Consider the following 27220-nt stretch of genomic DNA (forward strand, 5'->3'; position numbering starts at 1 on the left):
GCTGATATTCTGATAATGTTGAAAATGAAAACAAACAAGTGATATACAGACATGCAGCCTTCCATTTTATGTTTTGTTTTGCTGTGATAGCGAGGCATTTATGTTTGTTTTCCTCAACATCTCCACGCATTTGTCTCCTGATCTCAATATAATGGTTCCTGTGATAAAACTATAGATACAAAAGTCGAGCTGTCCAGAAAACAACCGGATAACACTCATTATCACAGAAAATGGAGCAAAAGTGTATGGAGGCATGCTCACTTCGGGCTGCCATAGTAACAGCTGTGAATTAGCTGTAGGTCTTGTTTATCCTGACCTTCAATAATCCAGGAGAACAAGCTAGTGGCTAGTTTATTGCCGACACAAACCATGAAAAGGTTAAAAGCTACTGTTCATTTTTTCAATTCTGCAGCTACTCTATGACTGTCTTTTGCACACAGCTCCAACTCCCTACGACTGAAACAAGTTAAAGGTGTGCACGTTTTTTTTGTTGTTTTTTTTTTTAAAGATCAGATGCAATAAGTAGTTAGTGTTATTGACATGAAGTGAGTAGCTATTAACGGCAGGAACATGTCACCCACAAAAACATGTCTCATTTATGAGAGAAATATCAGACTTTGGCAATACAAGATTACAGCAGAGAGGCTAAAGGGCTACTTGCAGGTTCAACTTTATACTAGGCCTATATTAATTATAAGATAGATAGATAGATAGATAGATAGATACTTTATTGATCCCGAGGGAAATTCAAGTATACCTGTCAGAAGCTTTTGACAAGTGACTAGAACATGATTTCACATGTTTGAGAAATTATCCAGGGAACATTTTTGTAGAAAAACCAAGATTCAGAAAGTCTTTTATTTGTGAGAAAATACTAAAACAGGCTTTGCAGTGCATCATCATTTCATTTAAACGGTATCACAGATGTTATAGCTAGTGATTATGTATTTATTGAATTAAGACAAATTTCATTCTTAGTTTTAAGGATGGAAATATAAACAAAAACACTAAACACTATTTTTAGGAACTTAAAAAAACTCCAGATGGAGCCCAGTTTCTGGTATAAACAGAAATTAGTTGATGTGCTGAGCTCTATTTTTGACACGTTCAGAGGCAAGTAAGAGTCCTGGGTTTCCTTCAGATCAATAGTAGCTGGAATGTTCCTGTGGAACTTGCAGAGCATCTGAGTGGAGCTGCGCCACCAGACCAAATAAGGACAGGAGCAGCAGGACCCGTCAACCAGAGCAAGATGAGGCCAGCCAGACCGTAAGCAGCCCGGGATGAGGAGCCATGAGGAGGGGGGTTGGTTTATATTCTCACACTGTCTCTAAAAAGTCACAAGAGTACAAAAAGTCTCAGAGCCCCAGATGGATTCAAACGACTGAACGCTTTGATGGTTGCTTTTGAAAAGTAAAAAATGGCTTTAATTTGAAGAGAGAGATGAAGAAATAAGACAAAATGTTCACCAGAAACTAGAGAACAAGTGCTGCTAGAAAAGTCTCTGCAGTTGCCAAAATCGGACCAATTACTTCACCCCTGGGGGTGGTGTCTGTCCACTCTCCTCCCCCTGCACCCGCCCACGAGGTTCAAATCCTCCATCACTTTGATACTCTATCACTTGCTCTTTAACTCTGCTCCTCATAGTATGCAGTGTACTTTGTGTGCTGTTGTAATCTAACAGCAGGGAGGGGAGACATTAAAGGGTCATGCCACTCAATGTCGTGCTGGACGGTCCGGCCCCCTGGGGGTTTCGGCTGACGGGAGGGAAGGACTTCAACCAGCCCCTGACCGTCTCCAGGGTGAGTCAGGGATGAGAATCTTTTATAAGCATACAAGAAAAGAAAAAACGACAATTTTGAACTAGATCAAAGAAAAGCCTTTTTAACATATCAAAAGTTTGACAATGTTGGCAGTTAAAACAAGAAGTGAATGTGCCTCAGTCTGGTGAGGATTTAGTTCAGCATCAGTCCAGATTCCAGGAAAGCTTCCTTCTCCAAAGACTCTGTCTGGACTCAGTGTGGTATGAGGTTTGCACCTGTGCCATGGCAAATGCAAGAGGCTTAGATACAAATAGCAGCTTACATTGTACTCTGAAATGTGCACACACACACACACACAAATGTGTGTGTGTGTGTGTGTGTGTGTGTGTGTGTGTGTGTGTGTGTGTGTGTGTGTGTGTGTGTGTGTCATTGAGTGGATTTGTGATAGTTGACTTTAAGGGCTGAGTGATATTACCACATTATTTCAAATAAGACCTGCAGGTTATGTAAATAAATAGTAAACAAATCATTCATTAAAAAAAGGAATTATGCCTCACTATTTTGACTTAAAGCCTCTGTGAAAAACTTTCTGTTTGCATGTATTATGGCGCACCCCCGTTCTCCGTATTATGTGTGTTTCATGACCAGATAAAACTCTTCACAGGAGCTTTAATCCCACATATATTCAGGACATTCATGCTAACGGAGGCGACACAATGAGGATGAAGTCATCAGCTATTGAAGAAGATAGTTACTGTGTTGGCATCTATATTAACTTTTCAGCTGTTCAGAAGCTTGTAAATGTCAGCTTAAGGTCAGCGAGCAGCATCATGCAGCTCATCATGTTTGTAGACTGACAGAACGGGCAAAGCTGGGAGATGACAGCGTACACGTGACAGTAAACTGAACTGTAACACATTGAAGAAAACTCTGAGCCACCGAATTAGAGATTCTTGGGCCAAGATCAATCATTTATTCCAAGATGATGGTCTCAAAGAGAAGGGCAAAAAAATCGGATTTGATGAATTGGGATATATTTTTGTCTCTTGGTGAAAGTGACCATTTCCTGGGGCTGATATGGTATTTCCTGTTTCTACAAAGCACAGCAAAACATCCCAATCACATTTAGTTATGACATGATGGTTGCTGCGATTGTTTATAGAGTTTAATGTCATTTTTTGGAGAGATTTTAGGTCACTGAGAGTTGGAAAAGAACATTATTGTTGTGCTGTATTGCTGTAGATAGGCACCAGTTAGCTTATAGCACAAGATTAACACCAACAATTGAGAGAAGGGTGGGGATGGAGTAAACATAAATTCAGCAGTCTTAGACTACCACTTACGTATGAAGTTCACAGATATTAAAACCAATTAGTTCCCTTTCAGAGTTTTTTTAAGTTTATGTCCTCAAAGATAATCATGTCATATTAATTCGCTTAAAAATGCATTGAGTTTGACTTGAGGAACTTTTCTGCTGCCAGCTTTTAGTTTAACCTTTAATTAATTATTTCTTGTTGTTATTGTTCACAGTCATGATATTTAACTCAACTGATTAGATTCTGAATGCGCTGTTTTAAATTTGGCGCAGATAGACGAAGTTTAAATTTGTTTAATGATACCTGGTAGGCAACATTTGCATAAAAAATGAGTTGGTTTTTTGTGTCATTGGGTCTGTTGACTTGTTCATGATGTCAAAAAGGTCATAAATGTAAATGTTTATATGAACTGGCACGAGCAGAACTGGTGTCTGCCTTTATATTGCTAGTTGCATCGAGCGATGTCCTCATGATGTGTGATGTAAAACACTTTTTGAGCTAACGACATCTCACAAACACATTAAATGTTCGAAACACTGATTAAATGATCTCTGATGTCAAACAATCAGCAGAAAAAATCAGAGAAGGACATTTAGAAATTCATATGAACATGAACAAAAACTCAAATGAAATCTTTCAAGGCTTACACGATAACATTCAAACCTTCTTTGAAAAAGTCTCGCAGATGTTTAAGTATAAACGGGAAATGTCTTTAATTCTTTGGGTTTAAAGTTTGGAACATTTTTTTTTAACCCTTATTTAATAAAGAACCTTTCTGAACAGTGACGTCTTCACCAGTGGTCCGACTTTGTGTTCAGTGTCCCACAGGATCAACTGTGAAGAGACTCAGTGATCCTGCTCGGTCGTGTCTATATTTAGTGAGTGATGCCGGAGTAAGCTCACTGACAAAAAGCAACGCTAGCTGTCCAAACCTCTGCTCTGCCCAATGACCTCACACCTGTTGTGTTAGAGGACACTCAGGGGTTATATAAGACGAGTGATGAGAGAGGACTGGATGGAGGATGTAGCAGAGGAATGAGCGAGGGTAAATTATATATGAGCATTAAAAGGCGAATGTAATCTCTGTACTTGCAAGACAATTAGATTTGTAAAGTTAGCTTAATACACTTTCTATTATGTAACAGGAATTGTTGCTGCTGTTAACCTTCAGGCTGTTTTTAAGTACGAGTGAATGCTGTGTCTCCCTCCACTGCCATTTTTGGTCAGGAACATCTTCCTGCTGGTGTCTCAGCTGCTCAAGGAAAGTAAACACAAGTGATTATTATCGGTTTCTTCTGTAGACAGCAGCCTGAAAGGAGCCCAGTGCCAAATTTACACATCAGGATCAGTTTACTTTGTCTTAATGAGCGCAGAGCGACTGAGCTCGTGAAAACAGTTGTGTACTGTTTTGTTTGGCTCTTGGGGAAGTTTTTTTTAGGTCAAAGAGAAAAAAACACTGATGATGTCATCGGGTTGTCTTAGGTTAAGTGTGAAATCTGTAATTTAATAAAAACAAGCCTGCACTAAAAATGTACTACGCTCATAGATACGGACATTTAGCAGGCAACAAAGGTCTAAATGAACACTTCTGAGATGCATTATGAGGGGAGTTGCGGCAGTAGCTTATTGAGGGCAGTGAAGTCTTTGCAGTCTGGAGTCTCTGCAGTAAAGATCAGCTGTTGTTGGATCTTTTTTTTTTTCTTTTTCTTTTTTTTTTACATCAAATCCATTCTGCGAACCAAAACACACATTCAACCTTAAGGTCTCTCAGGTCGCTTCAGTCCACAGAAGGTTTAAAGAACACACTCTTGTTTGTGAAAAGTTGAATGATTCTCCTGTTCGTGTTTATTAACTGTCGTTTTTACACTGCTAATCTGCACACAGCACCGCAGGACGTTCACGTGTCAACAGAGCGGTCAATCGTGTGTTACTGGTGTTACACCTTGATATATAGCATCAAAAAACGAAATTAACTAAACGTCACTGAAAACTGAACACTCGAACAAACGTGACTTCACTCTCTGGAAGCTTTCTTGTTGTACACAGTACAAAAAAATTGTGAAAACTACAGCAGCAAATGATTAAATATGATCACACTTGGTAAATATGAAGAAACATTAGCACCCACAGTTGTTTAGCACTCAGCAGGAGCCTGATTAAATGTACAGCATCTGTCTCAGAACGTGGTGAGCATTTATGTGTGCGTATGTCTCGGTGCCGCTTGGTAATGGTACCACAAAAACCATGTGTTAAAGGCAACAATGACATAAATGAGTTCTGCCATCATTACACCATTACTGCATCTGAAACAATGTGATATTGACTGACCTATAGTGTGTAATTTCACAGTTTGTTAAGGCCTTACCGACCCATTAGACATACCGTGCGCCTACAAACAGCAGGAGCTTCAGACACACACACACACACAAGCATGATGACAAGCGTGATTTTGATTCTTGAACATTTGTTTAAAGCAACAATGTTTAACCTTTTCACCTGTAGTAGATATGTTGTTTCAAACTCAATCTACGAGCGCAACAGCTTCCAACAGAGACCATGTTTACTCTCTATGGTCCACACAGCGGTCCTCTTGTTCAACACAAAGAAATGTGTGTGTGTGTGTGTGTGTGTGTGTGTGTGTGTGTGTGTGTGTGTGTGTGTGTGTGTTTAGGGGGGTTTGCAAAGGCTAGAGGAAATATATAACTTAAAGAAAAAGAAAGGTAGACAAATGTTTGACATGAGATCTAACTCACTTGGAAACAAAAGAATCCAATAAAAAGCCAAGTTCAGGCAATAGAAATGAGAGCAATGAAACCTGCAGACAGACTGCAGCCGTCTGTCATCCGCTGATATTTATAGGCACATGACCTCATTCGAGTTAAAGTGTAACATCCCAGTGTAGCTGGGAGTCGAATGTGTCCAGTAACACTATATGTCTGTGGATAGTGACGCTGCCGATCTGAGGGATCCTCTTTGAGTCATGGGGCTTTCTTGGACTTCATCTTCATTTACATCACATCCTGTCAAGCAGAAAACTTATTTCATGGGAAGCAGTTTTTATCTCCACAGCAGGAGATGGACAGTCTACATGCATGAATACCAGCCACAGACGAGTGTTTACATAACTCCTGCTGCTTCTCAGAGAGAGCATGGTGTTTTACAGAGTGCATATGGTGACAAATCATAGATTAAAGGTCATGAATGGTCTCCATCTTTCTCTTCAGGTATTTAGTGGAGTTTAGGTATTGCTTTACATTTGATGTATCTGGACTTGGATAGACTCAAAAAAGAAGAAAATGAATCATACAAAGCTGTGGTCCCAGCAGGGGAACAGGAACGTGGGTTTGTGCAAGAGTTTTTTTTATTGACAGATGAAGTGCTACTGATAGAGAACAGACCACCCTTCTCACAATGCTGCACCAGCTGTACATACTGGGCTGTAAGGATTTAAGGGAAAGGAAATCAGAGACTGTTTTTGAAGTAGCTCGTGAAATAATATAATTTTACTCTCAGATCCATAATAATGTGATTGAACTCCATCAGAAGTTCAAAACAGAACAGAACAAACAGCTGGGACTGTGAACGAGAATGTATTCCTCTCCGAGTTATTTGAGAAACTCATAATGCAATTTAAATGCAAATAGTACTGTGTCGAAATCAGAGTTATTTAAATGTAATTCAGATGCTGACTCAAGATGTTATTTTTATATCTTGTCACTTGAAATATGTTATAATGAGATTACCAGGAAGAAGGCAACATCTTTGAATCACTGACAATTCCAACGATGGTATCACCTATTCTACTGATATTGCTGCAAGATTAGTTTTGATGACACAAAATAAATAGGGAAATGCATAACCGTTTCTTATTATAGTTATTTTAATTGAAAGCATGAACTGATATAGTTCAGTGCAGAACTATTAGGATCTACTTTGTTGACGTGTGGAATCTACTTGTGTCTCTCTTGGATGTAGTTGAGAATAAAAACGCTGAATACAACTTCACAATGGGTTTTCTTTGTTGTTTTGTTTTTGTTTGTGGTGAGAACTACAACTTACAGGGATAAATTGGCAAAGGAGTCAAAATTGTGGAGTTTCTGAAAGAATTCACCAACACAAAGTACTTTACACATATGTTGGTAAAAAAAAAAAACACAGTGTAATCCTAGTGACACAGTGATCAATACACACCTGTAAGGAAGCATTTCTATTTGTTATGTTTCCCCACTCTTTCGTTCGTGTCTTTCTGTGATTTGTCACAGGCCTGTTTCATCTCACTGAACAAATAAACCAACCATCTGTCCATTTATCATTTCCCCCCATATACTTTTATTTTTTCCCATATTTTCTTTCCTCCCAGATCACTCCCGGCAGTAAGGCCGCTGTAGCCAACTTGTGTCCTGGTGACATCATCCTGGCCATCGAGGGGCCCCGGCCTCGGACATGCTGCACTGTGAAGCCCAGAACAAGATCAAAGAGTCCAGCAGTCAGCTCTGTCTCACTGTAGAGAGGTTAGAAACAGAAAAACATGCACATTACCTGTTAGAGCCAAGCAGCAACTATCGATCTTGAAAAATAAAGCCAATGCCGAAAACTGCAGGGGTCCCCATAATAGCTATAATTATTTAAGTGCTAAGGCTGATTTTCTGACAGGTTGATTTGTAGCTGTTTGATGTTGTCATATTTCCTTTAGGAGACAATAAAGTAGGTGTACAGGGACTTTACTTTAACAAAATCCTTTTACTGACCTTAAACTGGATGTGACACGTATATTTGAATATTATACATGAATTGAGAAATTTAGTATTAAAAATGTATTCTTTTAAAATGTGAATATTTAAGATATGGATATAATCCAACCTGGGGCTTTTTCCTGCATGTTATTTCTCTCTCTCTCTCTCTCTCTCTCTCTCTCTCTCTCTCTCTCTCTCTCTCTCTCTCTCTCTCTCTCTCTCTCTCTCTCTCTCTCATCTCTCTCTCTTCTCTCTCTCTCTCTCTCTCTCTCTCTCTCTCTCTCTCTCTCTCTCTCTCTCTCTCCTCTCTCTCTCTCATCTCTCTCTCTCTCTCTCTCCTATCACCTTGGGCTTACATTCTGACCAAGATCTGTATTTTTTATTTACAGGAATGAATCCAAACTGTGGTCTCCTCGTGTCATGGACGAGCCATACAAAATGAACTTGGAAGCAGAACAGCAGGTTTGTATGAGTTGAGAAGGTAATACATATTTTTAAAGGTAATGCTAGCTTTTTTGCTTTGAATAATTAGTTTGCTACTGTAGTGTCTTACTAAAACTATTGCTCTTCTTCTCCCCGCAGGAATATAAACCTATCGGCACAGGTCACAACCGAAAGCTCAGCCATTTGTAGCAGCAGCAAACATCGATGACAAGCGCCAAGTGGTCAGTTCATCGTATAACACTCCTATAGGCCTTTACTCCTCAGAAACATCCAGGACGCCATGCAGGGACAGATCAGAGGCCTAGTGCACCAAAAGCCTGGGAGGTGATGCTTCTCATTCAATCTACTCACTCATGCTCATGAAAAAGCATCACACCATATAGAAACTATATGCTGTTTCCAATCCTGCATAGTATAGTATCGTTTTTAAGAAATGGCCAGTCATATGAACACTTGAGTCCGCCATTTAAATACACAATCATAAACAGTGTGTCTAATTAAAACATTTTCTCTTGAGTCCGCACGAAGTCAGATAGCTCAAATTTGAGGTTAAAATCGAATGTTCTAGGCTAAATAACATCAAGTGAGATTTTATTTCCTTGTACAACACGATTGAAATCTACAATTAAAGCAGAAAAAACAACATAAACATTCCTGTAAAATCCTAGTAGTATCATGGCATGCTAAGCCATCTATGCACTCTTTTTTTTTTATGTCCATCATGGGTTGTAATTTATAAATGATGAAGAAGAACATGATCTTGTTCTCGAAATCTCTCTGGCATATGTGCTTGATATCAGCCTTAACTGCTAGATTTATTTGCAGGTCAATTTTGGAGACAAAACTTTTTTCAGGATCAAAAATCATACTTGAGCCAAAAATCAAAGAAGGATCAGGACACTAAAAGCGCCCTGCAATTCTAATTGCACAATTACCGTTTCTATCTCCAAGATCTTTTTAGGCATTTTCCATTTTGATTCTTGCCTAATAGTTTCAATCATGGAGGTTTATTTTGTTTATTTCGAGTAGGGGTGCATCTAAACCTTTAGACTGGGGTACTGACTAATGCAGTGGGGCCTGAAGTACCTTAACCCATGTGCACACAAACACAAACATATCAATGATTTACACTAACCTCTCCAATAACATCTACTAAGAAACACAAAATAATGAAAACATTAGCTTACTTTTTGTGACACAAAAACAAGATTTATGTTCAAATGCACAATTTAAAGGACTTACATATATATGTGCAAACTCCTACACAGACACATTGCCAGTTAGTTCATTGCAAGTCAGACAGATTGTATTACTTTCCTATGCGCCTCTTTTGTGAAATAGATGTGCAAAGATTTGTTTTGCAATTTAAAGTAACATGTAAATTCACGTCACATTGATATATAAGGAAAACTACTTGCATCTTTCTGCAAAAAAATGAAGTAGTTGGTTTTAACGTATAGTCCCGCCTCTGGCAGGGCAAATATCCAATAACAGTTAAGGATTCTTAGGATGGCCAGTAAGATTTCGAGGGGGTCCCATATCACCTCTGCCCTCCACTCTGGAGAAGCCCCTGATTGTGAGGAAATATTCCAAACTTGCATGCTGTCTTTTGAATAGAATTAATTTAATATCCTTATAATAGAACTAACTGACCACATTTTACAACATACATAATCTCTCCTCTGGTGCCACCCTCAGGCCAAATGTTTGGTAACAGACTGAGAATAATTATCTTTATTTATGTTGGGTTTTTTTATGTAAAACTGTGACAAACAGGGTTACTAATATCTTATGGGAGTCCACCTGCTGCTTACATGACTCACCTTCTAAATCCCTCTGTGTTTAAAAGGTGTCAGCTGAGCTGCTTTATGCAATCAAAGATGTGTTACAGTGAGTGAGCTTCTAGCCTTCCTCTCCGTTCATGAGGATTTCATTAGGCTACCTGATATATGGTGTGTCACTCAGAGTATTTATTACCAAAGCTCACAGGAATTAATCTTTCCATGACTTCAATGCAGTTTCTGACGTGCATCAAATCTGACCTAAGTCATGTCAGCTGTTGCAATAAATTCTTTCTCTGTGTTGTGTCTATATTACCAGTTTGTTAGATTAATTTTATATGAAACAGAACATGATGAAAGATAAGAGTGTATGTTGTAGAATCAGCCTGCTTTTAAACTCTGTTTGTATCTTTCTGTAATCACTACCTTTAAGTTCCTCATAGCTTGAATTTCCCTCGGGATCAATAAAGTATCTATCTATCTATCTATCTATCTATCTATCTATCTATCTATCTATCTATCTATCTATCTATCTAGTCCTCGTCCCATCTACTGCTCTGCTTTTTTCTCCTTTTAAGGCTGACTTGCCACGCTTTAGCTTTATAATCTTCAGCAGGTTCATGATCTCCTCCACTCTCAAACCAGAAAGTATCAACAAATCTTCAGTGGATTAATATTAACATTTGTTTTGCTGCTGGAATTGTGTCATGATCAAATAATAATCCAAACCAAAATGAGCTTTTGATGATTAATAGTTCTACACAGATGGAACTGTGGATTGTATTTAAGTGTGGATGGTTGTGTATCAGCCCTAGGCCTCTGATCAGCATCGAGGACTCTGACGTGTACAGGATGTTGCAGAGCGGCGAGGAGGAACCACAGGAGCCTCGACAGTCTGGCTCCTTCAAAGCCCTACAGGAGTTTATCGATGGGGATGGTGAGCTCTTAATCTCTCTACAGGAACAAAACACGCAACTTACAAGATGAAATTATTAACCTATACAGAGAAATATTGACGCTTTTTTTCTGACAGGAATAAAGGCAAGGCAAGGCTTGTTTATTTTCAGCGACAAGGCAATTCAAAGTGCTTCACACGAGACATCAAGCACATCATGACAAAGGGAAAAAAAAACAATAAAATTGAACATTCAAATAAACATTAAAAAATGTAACGAAGCACTGCCTCAGTATAGATAATTGGTATTAAAAGGCCTTTGTACATAAACATAACACTTAAAGCAGTTGATCAAATGGAATTGAACAACTGTTGCATATTTGCTCATGAATATTAAACACATATTGTTACAGACTCAGTGCTTTTTCATTTGAGCATTTAGTTCAGTTATAAAACCTTCAACGTAGAGTGATAAGGTTTGGGACACAAAGCTTGGAGTTCAAGCTAATTAATAATGTGACGCTGCAGCTATATCAAACATGTTCTCAATAGTTTGGTTAGAGTTAACAAGGTGTTTATACCACATTTCTCATTGAGTAGCCCAATCACTGTGACATACACAATTATTATCTCATATACTTCAAGAACAAGATGGACTACCTATTCTATTGCACAAGTATATACATATTTATGCAATATGTTAACAGAGTGATTAATCTGTATTTATCAAACCAAATGAAGAATACAAAATATCTTATAAATCAACACCTCAATGTAATCCTTTTATAAGTTAAGCATGTTAAACAATGCCATTATAAAAACTCTCATCCATGTCTTTCCTTTATTAACTGAGACGCATGCGCACTGATAGAAAAAGGGAGAGTCATTTCAGTGTCAAGATGTTAGAAGTCCCCCTGCCTCATACATGTATGTACATGAGTGTTTTGTTGTGATTCATGGGTGAGTGTTCTCTCTCTCTCTCTCTCTCTCTCGCTCTCTCTCTCTCTCTCTCTCTCTCTCACTCTCTCTCTCTCTCTCTCTCTCCCTCCCTCTCTCTCTCTCTCTCTCTCTCTCTCTCTCTCTCTCTCTCTCTCTCTCTCTCCCTCCCTCCCCCCCTCTGCAGGCACTCGACCCATTGTAACCAGAACAGTCAAAGCCCCGTCAACCAAACTGGCTCCACCCACAGGAAACCTGCAGAAACTGCCCATCTGTGACAAGTGTGGGAATGGGATTGTGTGAGTAAAAATAGAAATCATCTGTTATTCCCATTCAGAGCTTACATCAGTACAAAAACAAACCGTGGAGAAAATGACAATAACAATACTGTAACACTGCAAACTTTAGCATGTATAGAAATCCATCTCTTTGTCCATAGCTGAATAGTACTGAGCAAAGTTCATTACATTTCATCCAGGGCTGTAAGCACTGTTATGTAAAGCCCTAACTATGGGGCTGAAAGGGACAGGGAACAAAAATCCTACTATAAACGCCTAAAAAACCTACAATGTTGAACATTGACAGCTGACAACATAAACCTAAATCCAAAAGACAAAAAGAAAACAACTTTTCCTTTGACAAATCTTCGGTTTGTGTGATTTTTAGACCCCTAGATATCTTTTACTGTCAAAAATCATAAAATGCTTTTTTTTTTATCAGTCAATTTCTCACACATCTTGGAAACAAAGGCTGTGTTGGTAGTGTGCTCCAAATATTCTCAGCTTACACCTAGCTTACGACATCATCTTCACTCAGGCATATAAAACAACGTAATAGAAATGATCAACATTTTCATTGATGGTTTTGTTTGCTTTCAAAGGTCATACTATATCGAGGCACAAGTATCATTTCAGTCATAACATGTTAAAAAATCACCTCACAACATCTTTAAGCTTTAAATTTTCTTGAACAAAATTAAAAGTAGCTTACTGATGTAAATTACACCATTACATGTAAATTATGTGTCATGGTCCAGATTCTTCATTTCAATACTTTACTGAAGGTTTTTGTTACAGATACATAATATCTTCAAATGTATAAATGAACTAAATGTAAAGCACAGTAAAAGACCAGTGTGTTATCCTAGATCCACAGCTTCCAATAGAACAGTCACGCCAGCACTGGCAGCATGCAACCAATCAGCAGTCAAGGTTAACTGCAGTCTTAGCATACTTCCCTGACCTGATCAGTTTAAACACTGAAGAACACAAAAGTTATCCACTGTACTCTCATATGTAGATGGCGCCAATGTGGAAAACGTGTGTTTTGATGATTTTTGCTGTTCCATGTATTTTGAATCTTATCATGAAGAGGCATACATGTACTGTACTCCAAAGATGTAAACCAATCAGCATGGTAACAATAATATTCAAAACTGTATAAAATGTTGCTATTTAATTATTGGTATGGTTTGCAACACTCTCCATAAACTCTTTTCTTTTGATAACTCGATCTCTTTTGCTACAGTGGGACGGTGGTGAAGGCACGAGACAAATACCGTCATCCCGGCTGCTTTGTGTGCAACGACTGTGACATCAACCTCAAACAGCAGGGCTACTTCTTCGTGGAGGGCGAGCTCTTCTGTGAGACTCATGCACGAGCTCGAACAAGACCACCACAGGGACACGACCTCATCACAACTTTTCCCTCTGCATAGATTCCCCACTAATGAACACAAACAGACACTCTTTGAGCAGATACCCCTCTCTGTTTGTTTTATCTCACATCTGTTTGTGTTCACTTCTATGTTTTCTGTTTGAATTATACTCTTAAAAAAAATACACTCTTTACAGGTTTGTAACATTAAAAGTTCTGACCTTGAGATCACATCTATGTCTGAACAGGTTGATCATTGAACCTACAGTCGTTGTTAATAGAGCCAAGCAGCAGTGACAATAAACACAAAGATTTGACAAAGAAAAACACCACATTTAAAGCAGAATAGGTCTGGAATGAAAAAAAAAAGAGAAATGTTTACAGGTAAAATGGATGTTTTAGCATCCTTATCTCCACAGTTTGATTTCTTTGTACATCCAAGAGACATTAAAATAATCAATATGGGTTCTCCTTTTTAACTCAAATATTAAAGTGTGTTGGTTGCATGTGCGCTGTAACGTATTTTCAAAAAGGGTTGGTGCATGGTTCAAATGTATGGGCTCTGTGTATGTGCTTACCTGCAATACGTTTCAGGTTCACAGTAGTTCTTTTATGTTTTGTGCTCTTCATGTATGTACAGCGCTTTTTCCCAGCTACGGCTGTTTAAAGTGCTTTATAAATAAAGTTGAGTTGAGAGTTGAGTAGTGACTACCATAACCAAATTAAATGTCTTATCTTCTTTAATATCTTCAAAGTGAAGTCAGCAATGCAAAAGTGACAAGAAACTAATGCTAATATCACATACATCAATCTGTAGTCATTAATCAAACAAAAACAGCATTCCCCTTTGCATACTGTAGAATAGTCATTTTGCTATTCCTTATGTCTTAATCCTAAAGTCCAGTCCTAAAATCCTAAAAGCAGCCAGTTAGGCTTTTTCTGTATATGTTTTGATACAATGGAGGCTAAGAAGAAATAAAAGAGTGAGTGACCAAGCAAGAAGAAGATTGTACATCCCTGCAGATATTACCCCATGAGGTGTAAATCATTTTCCCCTCATTTTTTACACCTGGTCTCCGTATGCAAAAAGGCATGTCTCATTTAAGCCTAGTTATGCACAAACATGTATATCTTTTTTTCAAGATGGATGTCAGAAAAAGTTCCAAATTGTTATAAAACCGTGCATGCAAAATGAATTTATACAACAATGAAATGTCACAGATATATGTTGAAATATAATGTACATCCCCAAGAACTATGACATTTGGCCTTCTACATGGGTTCTCCTATGCCCTGGTGATGGGGGGAAAGGAAAGTAAATATTGTAGATATCAGAGATAAACAAAATCCAAACCATATATGAGAAAATCACCAGATGTTTTTTTGTCTAAAATGTTAGTTTACCATTATGAAATGAGTGTCTGAAGTGGCTGTATCACACTTCTTGACCTTGTGTTATGGCTGGAAGGTCAGGAAGGGTGTAAAACAAACTATGTATTTATTTTAAATGATAATCTACACATTATTTAGGGCTGTTTTGTAAAAAGAGCACAGCTTTGCTGTTACTAGAATATGAATATGCTGAATCCATTTAAAACAATTGTATCTTTTGTATGGCTGTGTGCAGAGCAGGTAGTTTTAGGCTGCACTGGCTTCTCATCAGCCCTTACATCAGCTGATCGCAGATACAGCCTCTGATTAGTAGACAGACCAATACAAGATGGCAGTGTCCTTGTTAGCAGAGTGAACTAACAGAAAGTTAAACATAAATCATCCTAGATTACATTAATTTTTGGGATGCTTGGATCTGGATGGTCTGAAAATACACTGGTCTTCTCAGTGGGAAATAAAAGCCTCTGAAAGTCGCAGAAACACTGGAAAAACCATGGAGCTGACAAAGTCAGGGGATTTTACAGTAAGTGGCTACGTTGTACTTTTCAATTTTTTGAGCTGATAATGTAAAGACAACATTTCATATGACTGCGTGAACCTCAGAACCTGTATCGTTGTTGGTGTAATTATTGTCTCGTTTAGTAGCTTAAAAAGGTGCAGAAAGTCAACAAGTCATGTCTCTGGTTAGCATACAAATGAGTAAATAAAATAATGTTATGACACAAAGTTGTCTCATTTATTGTAGATCTTCAAGTAGGCACCTTACAACCTTGCCTCAACTTATATGATGAATAACCCACTTCATTTAGCCACGGACTAAAGATATCCTGGCAACAGTAGAATAAATATATACACATGCTATGCCTGTCTACTTGAAAGGCAAACAGCTTTGCTCAAGATACTGGCTGAGTCATGCTGAATACGCTAGCAGAGTCATATTTGCACAGAGTCTGGTAATGTAATTGACGTAATGTTGCTTTAAATATTCATATTGCAATTGCTGTCACAGTGAGTTTCTCTATAGACTCCACTTAATTAGTCCACAATAGGAATACAATTAATTGGGGGGTCAATCAATATTAATCAAACTGACACAATGCCATAAATCAAGTATTAAATCATATGGATGGAAAGCAACATGATATTGAGTGAGCTTAGTGCTTTCTCTTATAAAAGCCAGAATAGATACCGTCAGCTGACAAGGAGAAATTCAATTATTTTTGAAAGCTATTGTTCATTTGACTTGATTAGAAAGTATCCTCTTCCTTAGGGTACACTTTGTGGCTGCACTAGCCACTCAATTATGTAGGGCAGTTAAAGAAGCCATTATTGATTTGGTGCTGAATACACCATGAAAGCCTAAACTAAAAATGGAGACGCAGAGCTAATGTCTCTGTCCCTTTGCTCCTCACGTACACACAAAGTAAATCAGTGAGAACCTGGTCAACAGGAAAGGCTCTTCTAAACCTGAGCACCGGTGTAATCACTGTAAAAGCAGATACTGGTAATTAGCAGCTCACTGCAAACAAAAGACAAGGCGGTTAGGGGGAGGAACTCCTCTCATCTGGCTAATGAGAATGCCAGTTTCGGTTTCCTACTGAAGCCATAATGCAAACAATCAAATAGCTGCATCCATGTGATGCTGTAACTCACACAACAGAACAAACACCCCAATAAATGTCAAATTAAAACAATGGTAGAATAATTGTGCAACACAAATGACTAATTCTTCAAGACTCATGTTACACTTCCCTTCTACACTACAGCATGCAGGAAGGGTTTAGAGACACTATTACAAGTTGCATAACTTGTTCACTGACTAACTTTCAAGTATTGATATAAGGCATTTATCCTGTGATTTATCTGAATATCTTTACTGAGCAAAGTTCAAAACAATTCTTTTATACAGTCAATGTTCATGAAACGTCAAAAGTGTTTCTTAAGACCCCATACAATATGACATTATACAATTTCTTATGGAACTTTATCTTGGACTTAAAGTGCTGCTAACAGTACTATAGAATGATTAATTCATCTGTTTTATTATGATTTTAATGATTCTTTAATTTAATAGTGATGAATCATTGGTTTTGACATCTCAGCTCGATAACATCAATGATTAATAGATGTTTTAATATAGGTTTACTTCTATTTTTGACAGCACTTTATGTGATGATGTAACCTAGAGCTGATTATAGCTCTCTAACAGCTTAATGTGTAATGTTTCAGAAATTGATATAGAGATGTTTATGTTTACCTACCACAAACATATATAAGGGACAAAATGATTTACATTTAATGTTTCTGTTCTTTTTATTTTCATAAACAGAATGTCGACCCTGTTCCACCTTAAATAAGGCCTTCTTTGATGTCAGATTGCTTGCTAACAGAAGGGGAGTTTATGCAGGCTCCAGCTATAATTGTATTTGTTAAGCCGTGAGCTGGGATTGCACAGTTCAAACTATACATTTAACTTGTGTATATCGCAACCAATAAAACTTTGAAAACCATTTATTTCTACTATAAATGATATAATCAGTGGCAGCTACATCACAATGATTAACTCATGTAAGGCAGGCCAATTGAGCTAGTTTTGAATAATTCAGCAGGAAAGATGCTTTTAAAATCTCTGTGTTTGTTTGGACTTCTGTGGTTCAGAAAAGTTAGACTTTGGCTGTAGTTCATGTTCCAAATGGACAATATTGATTTAAATAAGCTCTTCACTTTATTTAATAAAATCAAAGCACAATGACGGATGATTCACTCACAAGGAAGTCAATGTCATTACTGTTACAAGTTACAGACACAAATGTATTGATGTGAGACTTTTCTCTAAAGAATCAAACAGGAAACATGAAGAGGTTCATCCTGTTTATCTGTAATTATTTTTATGACCTCATGCCTACGTTTGAAAAGGATTCTGGTTTAAATTTTATTCACATGCCAAGCCAATGTAATGTCACCTTTTCTTTTTAAATAACATCACATTTTGTGAGTTTGGTTTGTGCAAGAATAACCAAGTAACTTGAAAATGTCTGTTATGATCACAAAATTTCATAACACGCAAACACAGACGTCAGACACAGACGTCAAACACAGACATGCATCAAACACAGACATGCATCAAACACAGACATGTATCAAACACAGACGTCAAACACAGACATGCATCAAACACAGACATGTATCAAACACAGACATCAAACACAGACGTCAAACACAGACATGCATCAAACACAGACATGTATCAAACACAGACATGCATCAAACACAGACATGCATCAAACACAAACATGCATCAAACACAGACATGCATCAAACACAGACATGCATCAAACACAAACATGCATCAAACACAGACATCAAACACAGACGTCAAACACAGACATCAAACACAGACATCAAACACAGACATCAAACACAGACGTCAAACACAGACAAGCATCAAACCCTGAAATGCATCAAACTGTCACGCATCAAACCCTGAAATGCCTTGGGCCTTTATAGCTGCTTGCAGGTCTAGTCAGATCTTGAAGACTATGTATAGAAAATTCTGTTTCTGGTTACAATAAGTTTGTTTGCAAGATTAATTCATTTTATATTCCTTACAGACTTTGCTTATGATATCTAATGTACCTTCCAAGAAGTTGACGTAATTTTTTGAGACACAAACGGTGGCCCTTACTGTCTTTGACCCCTAAATCCTCTCGCAGGACATTAAGTGGACCTCCCACATAGACACAATCAGAAAGAAGGCACAGCAGAGGATGTACTTCCTGCCTTAGCTCAGAAAGTTCAACCTGCCCCAGGAGCTGCAGATCATGTTTTACACCTCCACGATTCAGTCTGTTCAATGCACCTCCATCAGTCTGGTTTGGATCTGCAACCAAACTGGATAGACACAGACTGCAACGGACAATCAGGAGTGCAGAAAAGATCATCGGTGTTGACCTTCCACCCCATCCAAGACTTATGCAGGTCCAGGGTCAGGAAAGGGGCAGACTCCTCACACCCTGGACACAAACTGTTCAAGCTCCTCCCCTCCATCAGGTGTTATAGATCGCTGTACACCAAAGCAACCCATCATAAGAACAGTTTATTCCCCCAGGTCACTCTGATGAATGCTAAACAGTCAAAGGGTGTCAGACCTGCTGCTGTGAAATAACCCTGGAACCAAACTGTCACTGTGAATGTACATGAATGTATATGATTTAATTTAAATAATAATCTATGCATACTCTATAATGTAAATACTGCAAAAATAACCACCTCTTGTTTACTTCACCATCCTTTTGCACTACTTACCACTGCACTACTTTCTTATTTAGTCTTGTACATATTAGTCTTTAATTACTTGTTTATATTGTTTAGTTTATTGTTAATAATTAATGTTTACATTGTACAGACAGAGCACAGTCTTCTGAAGTTAAAATTCCTTGTGTGTTAAACCTGGCCAATAAAGCTGATTCTGATTCTCTCCTCCCTCTGCTTAACGCCAGTTTTCTTTTAAAACAAGTTCCTGTTTATTAGTATCCTCTGTTGCATTCATTCGGTATAAAATAACATGCTGTCTCGACCAAATCAGAACATAGTAAATTTCGAGTAATAATGAAAAAACTAAAAAAAATGACATGCAGGAGTTTCTGGATATTTTGGTTGATTTTGTCCTTCTGAGTTTAACCAGTCTTCTATACCTCCTCTGGTTAATAAACTGTTGAGTGGTCAAAACAAATGCAGTTTTGACTGTGGCATCCATGCTAATCAAAGGAGTTTCATTAATACATTGTCAAAGGTTATTAAATCTGTTTTAATCAGCTGAAGTACAGATGGGCTTAAAATATAAGGTCAATATGTCAGCCATGCTTTCACATAATAATGAATGGTTAACAGTCACAGAACTTGTTGATGGGCTCATAATAGAATAATGTGGGTTGTACTGATTTCATAGTCTGCCTGTTCTTTCTGTACGCTTGTCTACTATGTATACCAAAGGACATGATTGGCTTCACCTATTTCTGTAGGAATATTTAAAATAAATGTTTCCATTTGTATTTATAAAACACATTTATTTATTTATTTATGAAGTAACAAAAACTGGATACACAGATTCAAGATTATTATTACAAAGAATAATAATAATAATACCTTTTTTACATTGAACAACACATCCATTTATACACAGTTGTTGTTGTGTGTACTGCAGGTAATGAAAACGTACGCAGGTAATTTTCCTTACAATGTTTATTCAGTGTTTGAGTTAACTGTGTTCCAGAAATAAATTGAAAATAATTACACTTAATTGTAAGACACAGAATGTAAACACCTCATAAAGTGGATTCTTATCTTTCAGTGATACAATCAAGCTTACAAACACTGCAACACAAATGTGTTATCTCATATTGATTTACAGTGACATCTGTCAGCAGTAATTTACCAGTTTGGTACAGAAATAATCATATTCTTTTCCCTGATAGTTGTTGTTATTAAAATGGTAAAGGGAGTTGAGGGCGTATGTGTCTGTTTGTTTACAGTATGAACGAAGATATAAAGTAGTTTCCAGAAATTGCAACACTCCATGAGAAAATATCTACGTACATGCGTGCATGCATCTCTTTGTGCAGCTCTCTACTACCGCCCATTCAAAGCTCTTTAACCCTACCCCAAAAGTCAAATTCATTCATTCACACCCCCTTTATACACTGATGGCAGATGCTACTATGTTATGTACCCCTTTGTATTAACTAATAATTTTCATACACATTCTGCTGATTGTTACATGTTACATTGTTATATTGTATCATCAAGGACATTTGACATGTGGATTGGGGATTGAACCATTAACCTTTTGAATGAAAAACAAGTGACCACTGACTTCACAACTGCGCCACAGTCACCCCACAGTGTGTGTACAGTCTTAATCAAAATGTTAAGATTTCTTTATCATATAAATTTTGGCCTTGACCTTGACTTGTGTATTGACTCAAACTAATTGGAAACAGAGTCGTATTGGAACTCTATTGTAGGAGAGCCATGCAATCTGTGAAGGCCAAACATTTTTGTACCTTGTAGAGTAGCCACAAATGGTGTTTTTGGACTATAGTCCTCACGCTGGAGACCCGGGCTCAACCCCGGCCTGAGGCCCCTTCCTGCATGTCAATCCCCTCCCTCTCTCCCGATTTCCATTACTATCCACTCTCTCCAATAAAGGCAGAAAAAATAATTAATAAAAAAAAAGAACGAAAAAGTATGAATGAAGTTGGAGTTAATAGTTTCTAAATGTGTTTTATGACCTAATCATGTAGATTGTAAGTCGAAGTTGAAGGTCTTTAAAAAAAGCCCAAATAAATAATGCTTGATTCAGGAGGTCAGAGCTCCCTCACAAAACTAAATGCAAAGAGGATCATGATAATAAAAATGATAATCAATGAACTTGCTTTTACATGTGTATTTTAAACATTAGTTGATTTACAGTCTGTGTAAACACCATCTTCATCTTTTTGCCTCTCTCTGCCTTTAGATCGTCTTTTCCTTAAACTGAAAGGCTGGTAACAGTGAAACACAGACAAAAAGGCTGTCCTGTAGTTTCTGTTCATCCATCCATACAGGATAGGGTTTACGAACGTGGAGCACATAGCCATGATGTGAAACACGGTGAAAAGCAGCTTAAAGTCCTTCATATACGACAAAGTGCTGTCAATGTCAACGGCCAACTGAAAAGCATGGAATGGCAACCAGCTGACAGCAAAGACTACCACCATCATCAGCAGCATCTTTGTGGTCTTCTTCCTGCGCTGGTTTCGGGTGTTTCGTCCCCCACAGGCCATGTGGTTCTTCAGTTTATTCCAGATGCTAATGTAGGCAACAGAAGTGATCAACAGAGGTAAACCATATTGAATTAGTAGCGCGGATATGCTGTAGATGCTTCCATTCATGCTGCTTCCGGGCCAGTCCTCTGTACACACCTGGATAGACTCGTTTGGAGGGAGATCTAGTGTCCCATACTCCCTGAAAATGGCAAGTGGGCTAGCTAAAAGGGCACTTAGAGCCCATGTGATGGCGATTACGAGTGCACACATGTCTTTGGACATCTTGGTCTCCATGTGATAGACTATGCTCCGGTGGCGATCCAGGGCGATGACGTTTAAAGTGATGGTGGAAACATGAACTGCAACACCTTGAGCATAGGGCAGCATGAAGCACAGTACCTGACCGAACTTCCATTCACCGTATAGCGTGTAGATTAGGGTGAAAGGCAAACATAATGTGTTCACCAACAGATCTGCAACAGCTAAGTTTACGATAAAGAAATCTGTAACTGTTCGCAGATTTTTAAACTTGAAGACAACATATATCACCAATGAGTTTCCAATAACTCCAAACAGGATGATGGTGCTGTAAGCCAGGATGAGAATCACTTGAACTCCTATTAGCTTTGTGCTGTCATCCAGCTGCAGTAAGTTCTCATCTATTATAGTGTCTGTAGTCAAGCTGCAGTTTGAAGATGTAAGTTGAAGCTGTGAATCTTCAACTTGACTTGTGTTAAGTTGATCTGATGTTTCCATAGCTAATGTTTCCCCATAAGTTAGTCTGTGAAGAGATGGACATCAGTTTCAGTAACAGACAAACATGATCGGGTACAACAAAAATGTCAGTAATCAGTTTCTCTAGTATTTTCTGTGATTGTTATGACTTAAAATGACTGATTTCAATGCATCATTTCTGAAAAGTGGCAATGAAGTTGCAGCATATAGAGCCCTCTTTAGTTCAGAGCAGCCCTCCTTCCACGGAAGAGCCTACAGTCATAATCACACTGGTTGTAGTATGGATACTTGATCCTGATGCTGTTTGGTGCATGGCATCCCCTATTTTCGAAAGCCTTATTTCCCTGTCAATATGTAGATTTCCTACCCAAATAAAAGCAAAAGCCCAAAATTGTAATTCTGTGTTTTGAGACGTGTTTTGTTTCATTCAATAAACATTCAAAGTGAGTGCCTGGGGCACCAATAAAAGTTATCTGTTGGCTAAGTGAGGTTTTTTTTTTTTTTTTTTTTTTTTTTACATCACTTCTGTGTTAAGAGGCCCAAATGTAAAAAAATAATTAAACTAAAACAACTATTAAATAATTGCACTGTGAACACCATTCTAATATTAACTAACATTTGGCGTTATGAAATCATAAATCCTGCTTCAAGTAAGAATGCACTGATGCCTTCGTTATATGACCGGCATTACAGAGAGGGAAGAATGATTCATGGTGCACGTCTTAGAAACATGTAGCCGAGTATTTTAGGGTGATGTTGCTATATCGAAAACTTTCTGATTATATTTTCAATTGAGCTTAATATCAAGGAGGCACACTTCTCCTAAAGAGTGCAAAATATAACGACAGGTAGCCAAGACTCTCGCAGCGGACTTGATGATCGAAAATGCGGAGAAATCTCTTGTCTGCAGGTATCTCAAATTAAAAAAAAAAAAACATACATACATACATACATACATACATACATACATACATCTGTGAGTATCTACTGTCAGTCAGTCCAAAAGACAGTGACATCGGATGACTTCGGTAAAAATAGCTTTTTTTTCACTGTAGCCTATAGGTTAGAAAATGCGGATCCTTTAGACTATCACTTTGAGAACTCGTGCATTATTTTATTGAAAGCATGAACCTCAGATGCATAAACTAATTAAAATCCATTCAAAATAACCCCTGCTGTATAATTATTTGTTTTTATCGTGAAAAATGTTGTTTTTTTGCTTTGGGGACCCCGGTTATAATTAGAAAAACTACTTAACTATTGGATTGAAAATCGTACATTTCTACTCTTGTAGTACTTAATAAAAAAAAGAAAAGGAAACAAATGGGCTCATTTCCCATATTGGAATTGTCCAGATCAAATTGAGATCAAAAGAGATAAACAATCCACTCACCTGTGGCTGGACTGTGTGATTTTGAGAGTCATCTGACTGTTGTAGTTTCCATTAAAGTTTACGAAAATTTTTCGCCTCGCTCCGTTTTGCTTCAGTGTTTGCCACAGAAAATCAAAGCAGTATAAAACACTAAACTCAAGCACGAACTATCTGGCTGTGCGCAGCAATTGGCTGTGCGTACTGCAGAGCTTCTGCAGCGGAGATCGTACTAGGCTACCTGCCTTGTGAGACTCGAGACTCACAGATGAGGAGGGGTGAGGGACAGCGAGGAAACATCTTTTTTTTTTTCTCTCCCCTTAGCAACATCCTCCAAAACTCATAATAATGCATGACGTTAAAGCAAAAGATTACATGAACTACAATGTAAGAGACCCTGGTTTGTTGTTAAATTTAGACCTTGAGCTGTGCTGAGAGTGTCTCTGCATTCAAATATTTACTGTATGTGACCCTGTTTAGTGTGAAAGATCGGGGTTTTGAGGTTAATTTTCTTAGCCCAGAAAGAGTAGAAATAAAAGAAGTACAAACTAGAAGGGCAGAAAGTGTACTGTAGTTCACAATACACTTAAAACCTTTATTTATGATACTTGTATATATAATTTGAAAACATCTTTGAGAAATGTCCTTTCAAGTTTGTGATCAATAAACTTCACATCAGTGTATTAATTATACACCCTATAATCACACAGGGTGACCTTCATACCTGACTCAATTTTGTAAGATAGGTAGGTTGTAAGTTTACACATGTTTTTGTTTGCTTCTTTCCAGCTTTAAGTCAAATAATGTGATAGGAACAACATTTTTGTATCAAATGTCCTTTGCAGGCTCACAGAGTGCTCGAGGCAGGACACCACATCCAACACAGACACAATTTAGAGTATCCTCTTCCCTTAGAGTGTACCCTTTTTAATGAGAGGCACCGTGACCAGTATGAGGCCACTATAAACCGTTGCCATGATGGAGACAACAGCATCATTTTTGAACAGATGATATTTAACCATTTATATGTTACACTTACACTTTTCAGAGGTGCTAAAAATCTTTAAGCTTAATTCATTTTACTCCACAACCAATGTACATTGTTGTTCTTTTTGAATTAGAAGAAATGGAGTTTACTGTTTAGAGTGTAGTACAATGCAGCTGACCGGTTTCAAACTATTGAGCCTCTGGCTCAGGTAATTAGGCTCATAATTTGATTATCACTGTTCCAAGACACCATGTGGCCGTTGGAAATTGAGTTACTGTCCAGTAGCATCCTTAAAAAAGGCAATTACACAGATGGCGAAGTGAAGAAAACCAGAAAACACAATGTTTAGCAGAGGTTGAGTCTGTCAGTATTTTTTTTTATTCTCCAGTCTTCTTCTCAATTATGTATCTCATCGTTTTCTTTGTTTACTTGATGCGTCATATTTATTTTCTCTATTCATTCATTTACAATGTGTGGAAAATATTGTTCCGTTAATAAGGATGACTCACTCACTGATCTATTCAGCAACATGCTGCAAACTGATAAAAAAACATATCAGCACAGCACAGTAACAGATTGATTTATTGATTTATAAACTAACAGGCTCTAGAGATATCTGAAGTGACTGAAGCATACTTGAATGTCAGCAGGCATTGTTATGGCATGCATACAGTGTCGACAGAGGACCACAGCACTTTTATCATTCTGCGCAACACAACATTAATAAAGATATAGCTACCCCCATGTCAAATTATTAAAATTTAGTTCTTTATGAGCAAGCCCAATGTCTTAACCAAAAGAACAAATGTCAGTTTAAATGTGAAGCGATACGGGAAAAAAACTTTTATCAAATCATTATTAGCTTAAACATACACTTAGCTCGTACAATTTAGATGAGTTTTGTCTAATTAAGCAAAAAGTGTCTTTTCTACAAAGTGTGTCTCCTTAGATCACTGCTTTCAAAATTTAAATCCTACAGCTACAAAAAAGCTAAGCATGGTTTGCAGCACAGACGGCTGTATCTTTTCTCCTTTATGTTCATAACTACAGACAAGATATAGCAGGAATGAGCGGTAAAGAAAAGACATGAAACAAAACAAAACAAAACAAAACAAAGGCTGTTTCATCAGGTGTGTTTACTTCAATCTCTGTTGGTATAACCAGAGACACCAGGCTCTTTTATGAATCTAAATTACATGATCATGAGACAACTTCGAAACCAACTGCTGCACATTTGTATTCAAAGAAGCACATTGACCCTCCTTTTCAAATGCATTCAGCACCCCCAATGTGCATAGCTATAATCCATTTAGAGTAGTATTACTACTTTGTTTTCTTACAGCCAGTCTCTCCGTCTGTTAGTGGACTTCTCTGTTCAGTTTTCAAAATGGTTACAGCTGCTGCTGCTGAGCCCTCTTTACTCATAGCAAAGAGACACACACATTCCTCACTGTTGTTGTTGTTTTGTTTTTATGTAGTTGAATGTGTTCATGTTTTATTGTGTTGTTTTTATTTATCTATAAGGCGACCTTGTTTTGCAGTGTTATAATTATTTTGGGAACATTTTTAATCAATTTGGTAAAAGTAGAACAACAACAAAGAAAGATGATTTTACGTAGTATTTTTTGTTGTTGATCTAAGTCTTGACAGAAAAGTGAAGCCCTGACAATTTTTTCTTTATTTACAGTCAACCCAGCATTGTTTTTTAGGCCAGTTCTTAAAATTAGCTCAGTTACGTAGCACAAATTCTGCAACAGTGTTAAACCTATAGCTTCCCTGCTAGCTCTTTGACTGGTTTCTCAACAAAGCGACTGAGTTGACTGGCAGCTCCTCTGGCTACTTACTATTCACAAGTACTCATACAATCTCACAACTACTTTCACCATCTTATTTTACTCATGTTCATTTCTTATTTTATTCTTGTATGGCTCTTGTGTTATATGAGCATTAAATGAGATATGTGAAAAGACAGTACCCCCAGTAATACTGCCACTCTGATGTATTTTACACTGACAAGAAAGTGGGATGTTTAGCATTCATAGATGTTGCACATGAGATGGGTATTATGGGATAGAACCAAAGCAAGTCCAAGCTAACAACATTTAACTTTGTGTTGAACTGTTTTGGCTGCAGTTTGGAACATAAAGACCATTGCTATATAGAAGCAATTACATTTAGCACCAGCGTTTTTGAGATCGTGGGAAACATTTCCCTGCTGGAACGCCTGGTCTCACACATCCCCTAAGGCTGTTTGGTTGGATAAAATATTGAGTGTGAAGAAATATAGAATTAGCACTGATCTCTGAATTCAAACATGATGAAAGCAAATCACATGAATTAACAGTATAGTGCTGTTCTCTGTTCTGTATTGACACATATGAGTGTTGACATTGAAACTGTGTTGATGCT

At 37.7% G+C, this 27220-nt stretch overlaps 2 protein-coding genes across 2 annotated transcripts; one reads left to right on the forward strand and one right to left on the reverse strand.

Moving 5' to 3' along the window:
- Window positions 1-1279: 1279 nt before the first annotated feature.
- Window positions 1280-14222, forward strand: LOC306819676 (PDZ and LIM domain protein 3-like). The gene is given in 10 exon segments (XM_079337119.1): window positions 1280-1799; window positions 7437-7503; window positions 7506-7587; window positions 8199-8271; window positions 8392-8425; window positions 8428-8513; window positions 8519-8577; window positions 10844-10971; window positions 12053-12164; window positions 13393-14222. Coding segments are annotated over 10 exon segments (924 nt in total). The 5' UTR covers window positions 1280-1706; the 3' UTR covers window positions 13583-14222.
- Window positions 14223-21362: 7140 nt separating this feature from the next.
- Window positions 21363-23985, reverse strand: npy2r (neuropeptide Y receptor Y2; the record flags this gene model as incomplete). Its single annotated transcript, XM_079338207.1, has 2 exons — window positions 23848-23985; window positions 21363-22500 (listed from the first exon to the last, which is right to left on the reverse strand). The coding sequence occupies exons 1-2, from the start codon at window positions 23877-23879 to the stop codon at window positions 21363-21365; spliced, it is 1170 nt and encodes a 389-aa protein (XP_079194333.1). The 5' UTR covers window positions 23880-23985.
- Window positions 23986-27220: the final 3235 nt, after the last annotated feature.

The sequence above is a fragment of the Symphodus melops genome, assembly GCF_947650265.1.
Source record: "Symphodus melops genome assembly, chromosome: 2".
Classification (NCBI taxonomy): Eukaryota; Metazoa; Chordata; class Actinopteri; order Labriformes; family Labridae; genus Symphodus; species Symphodus melops.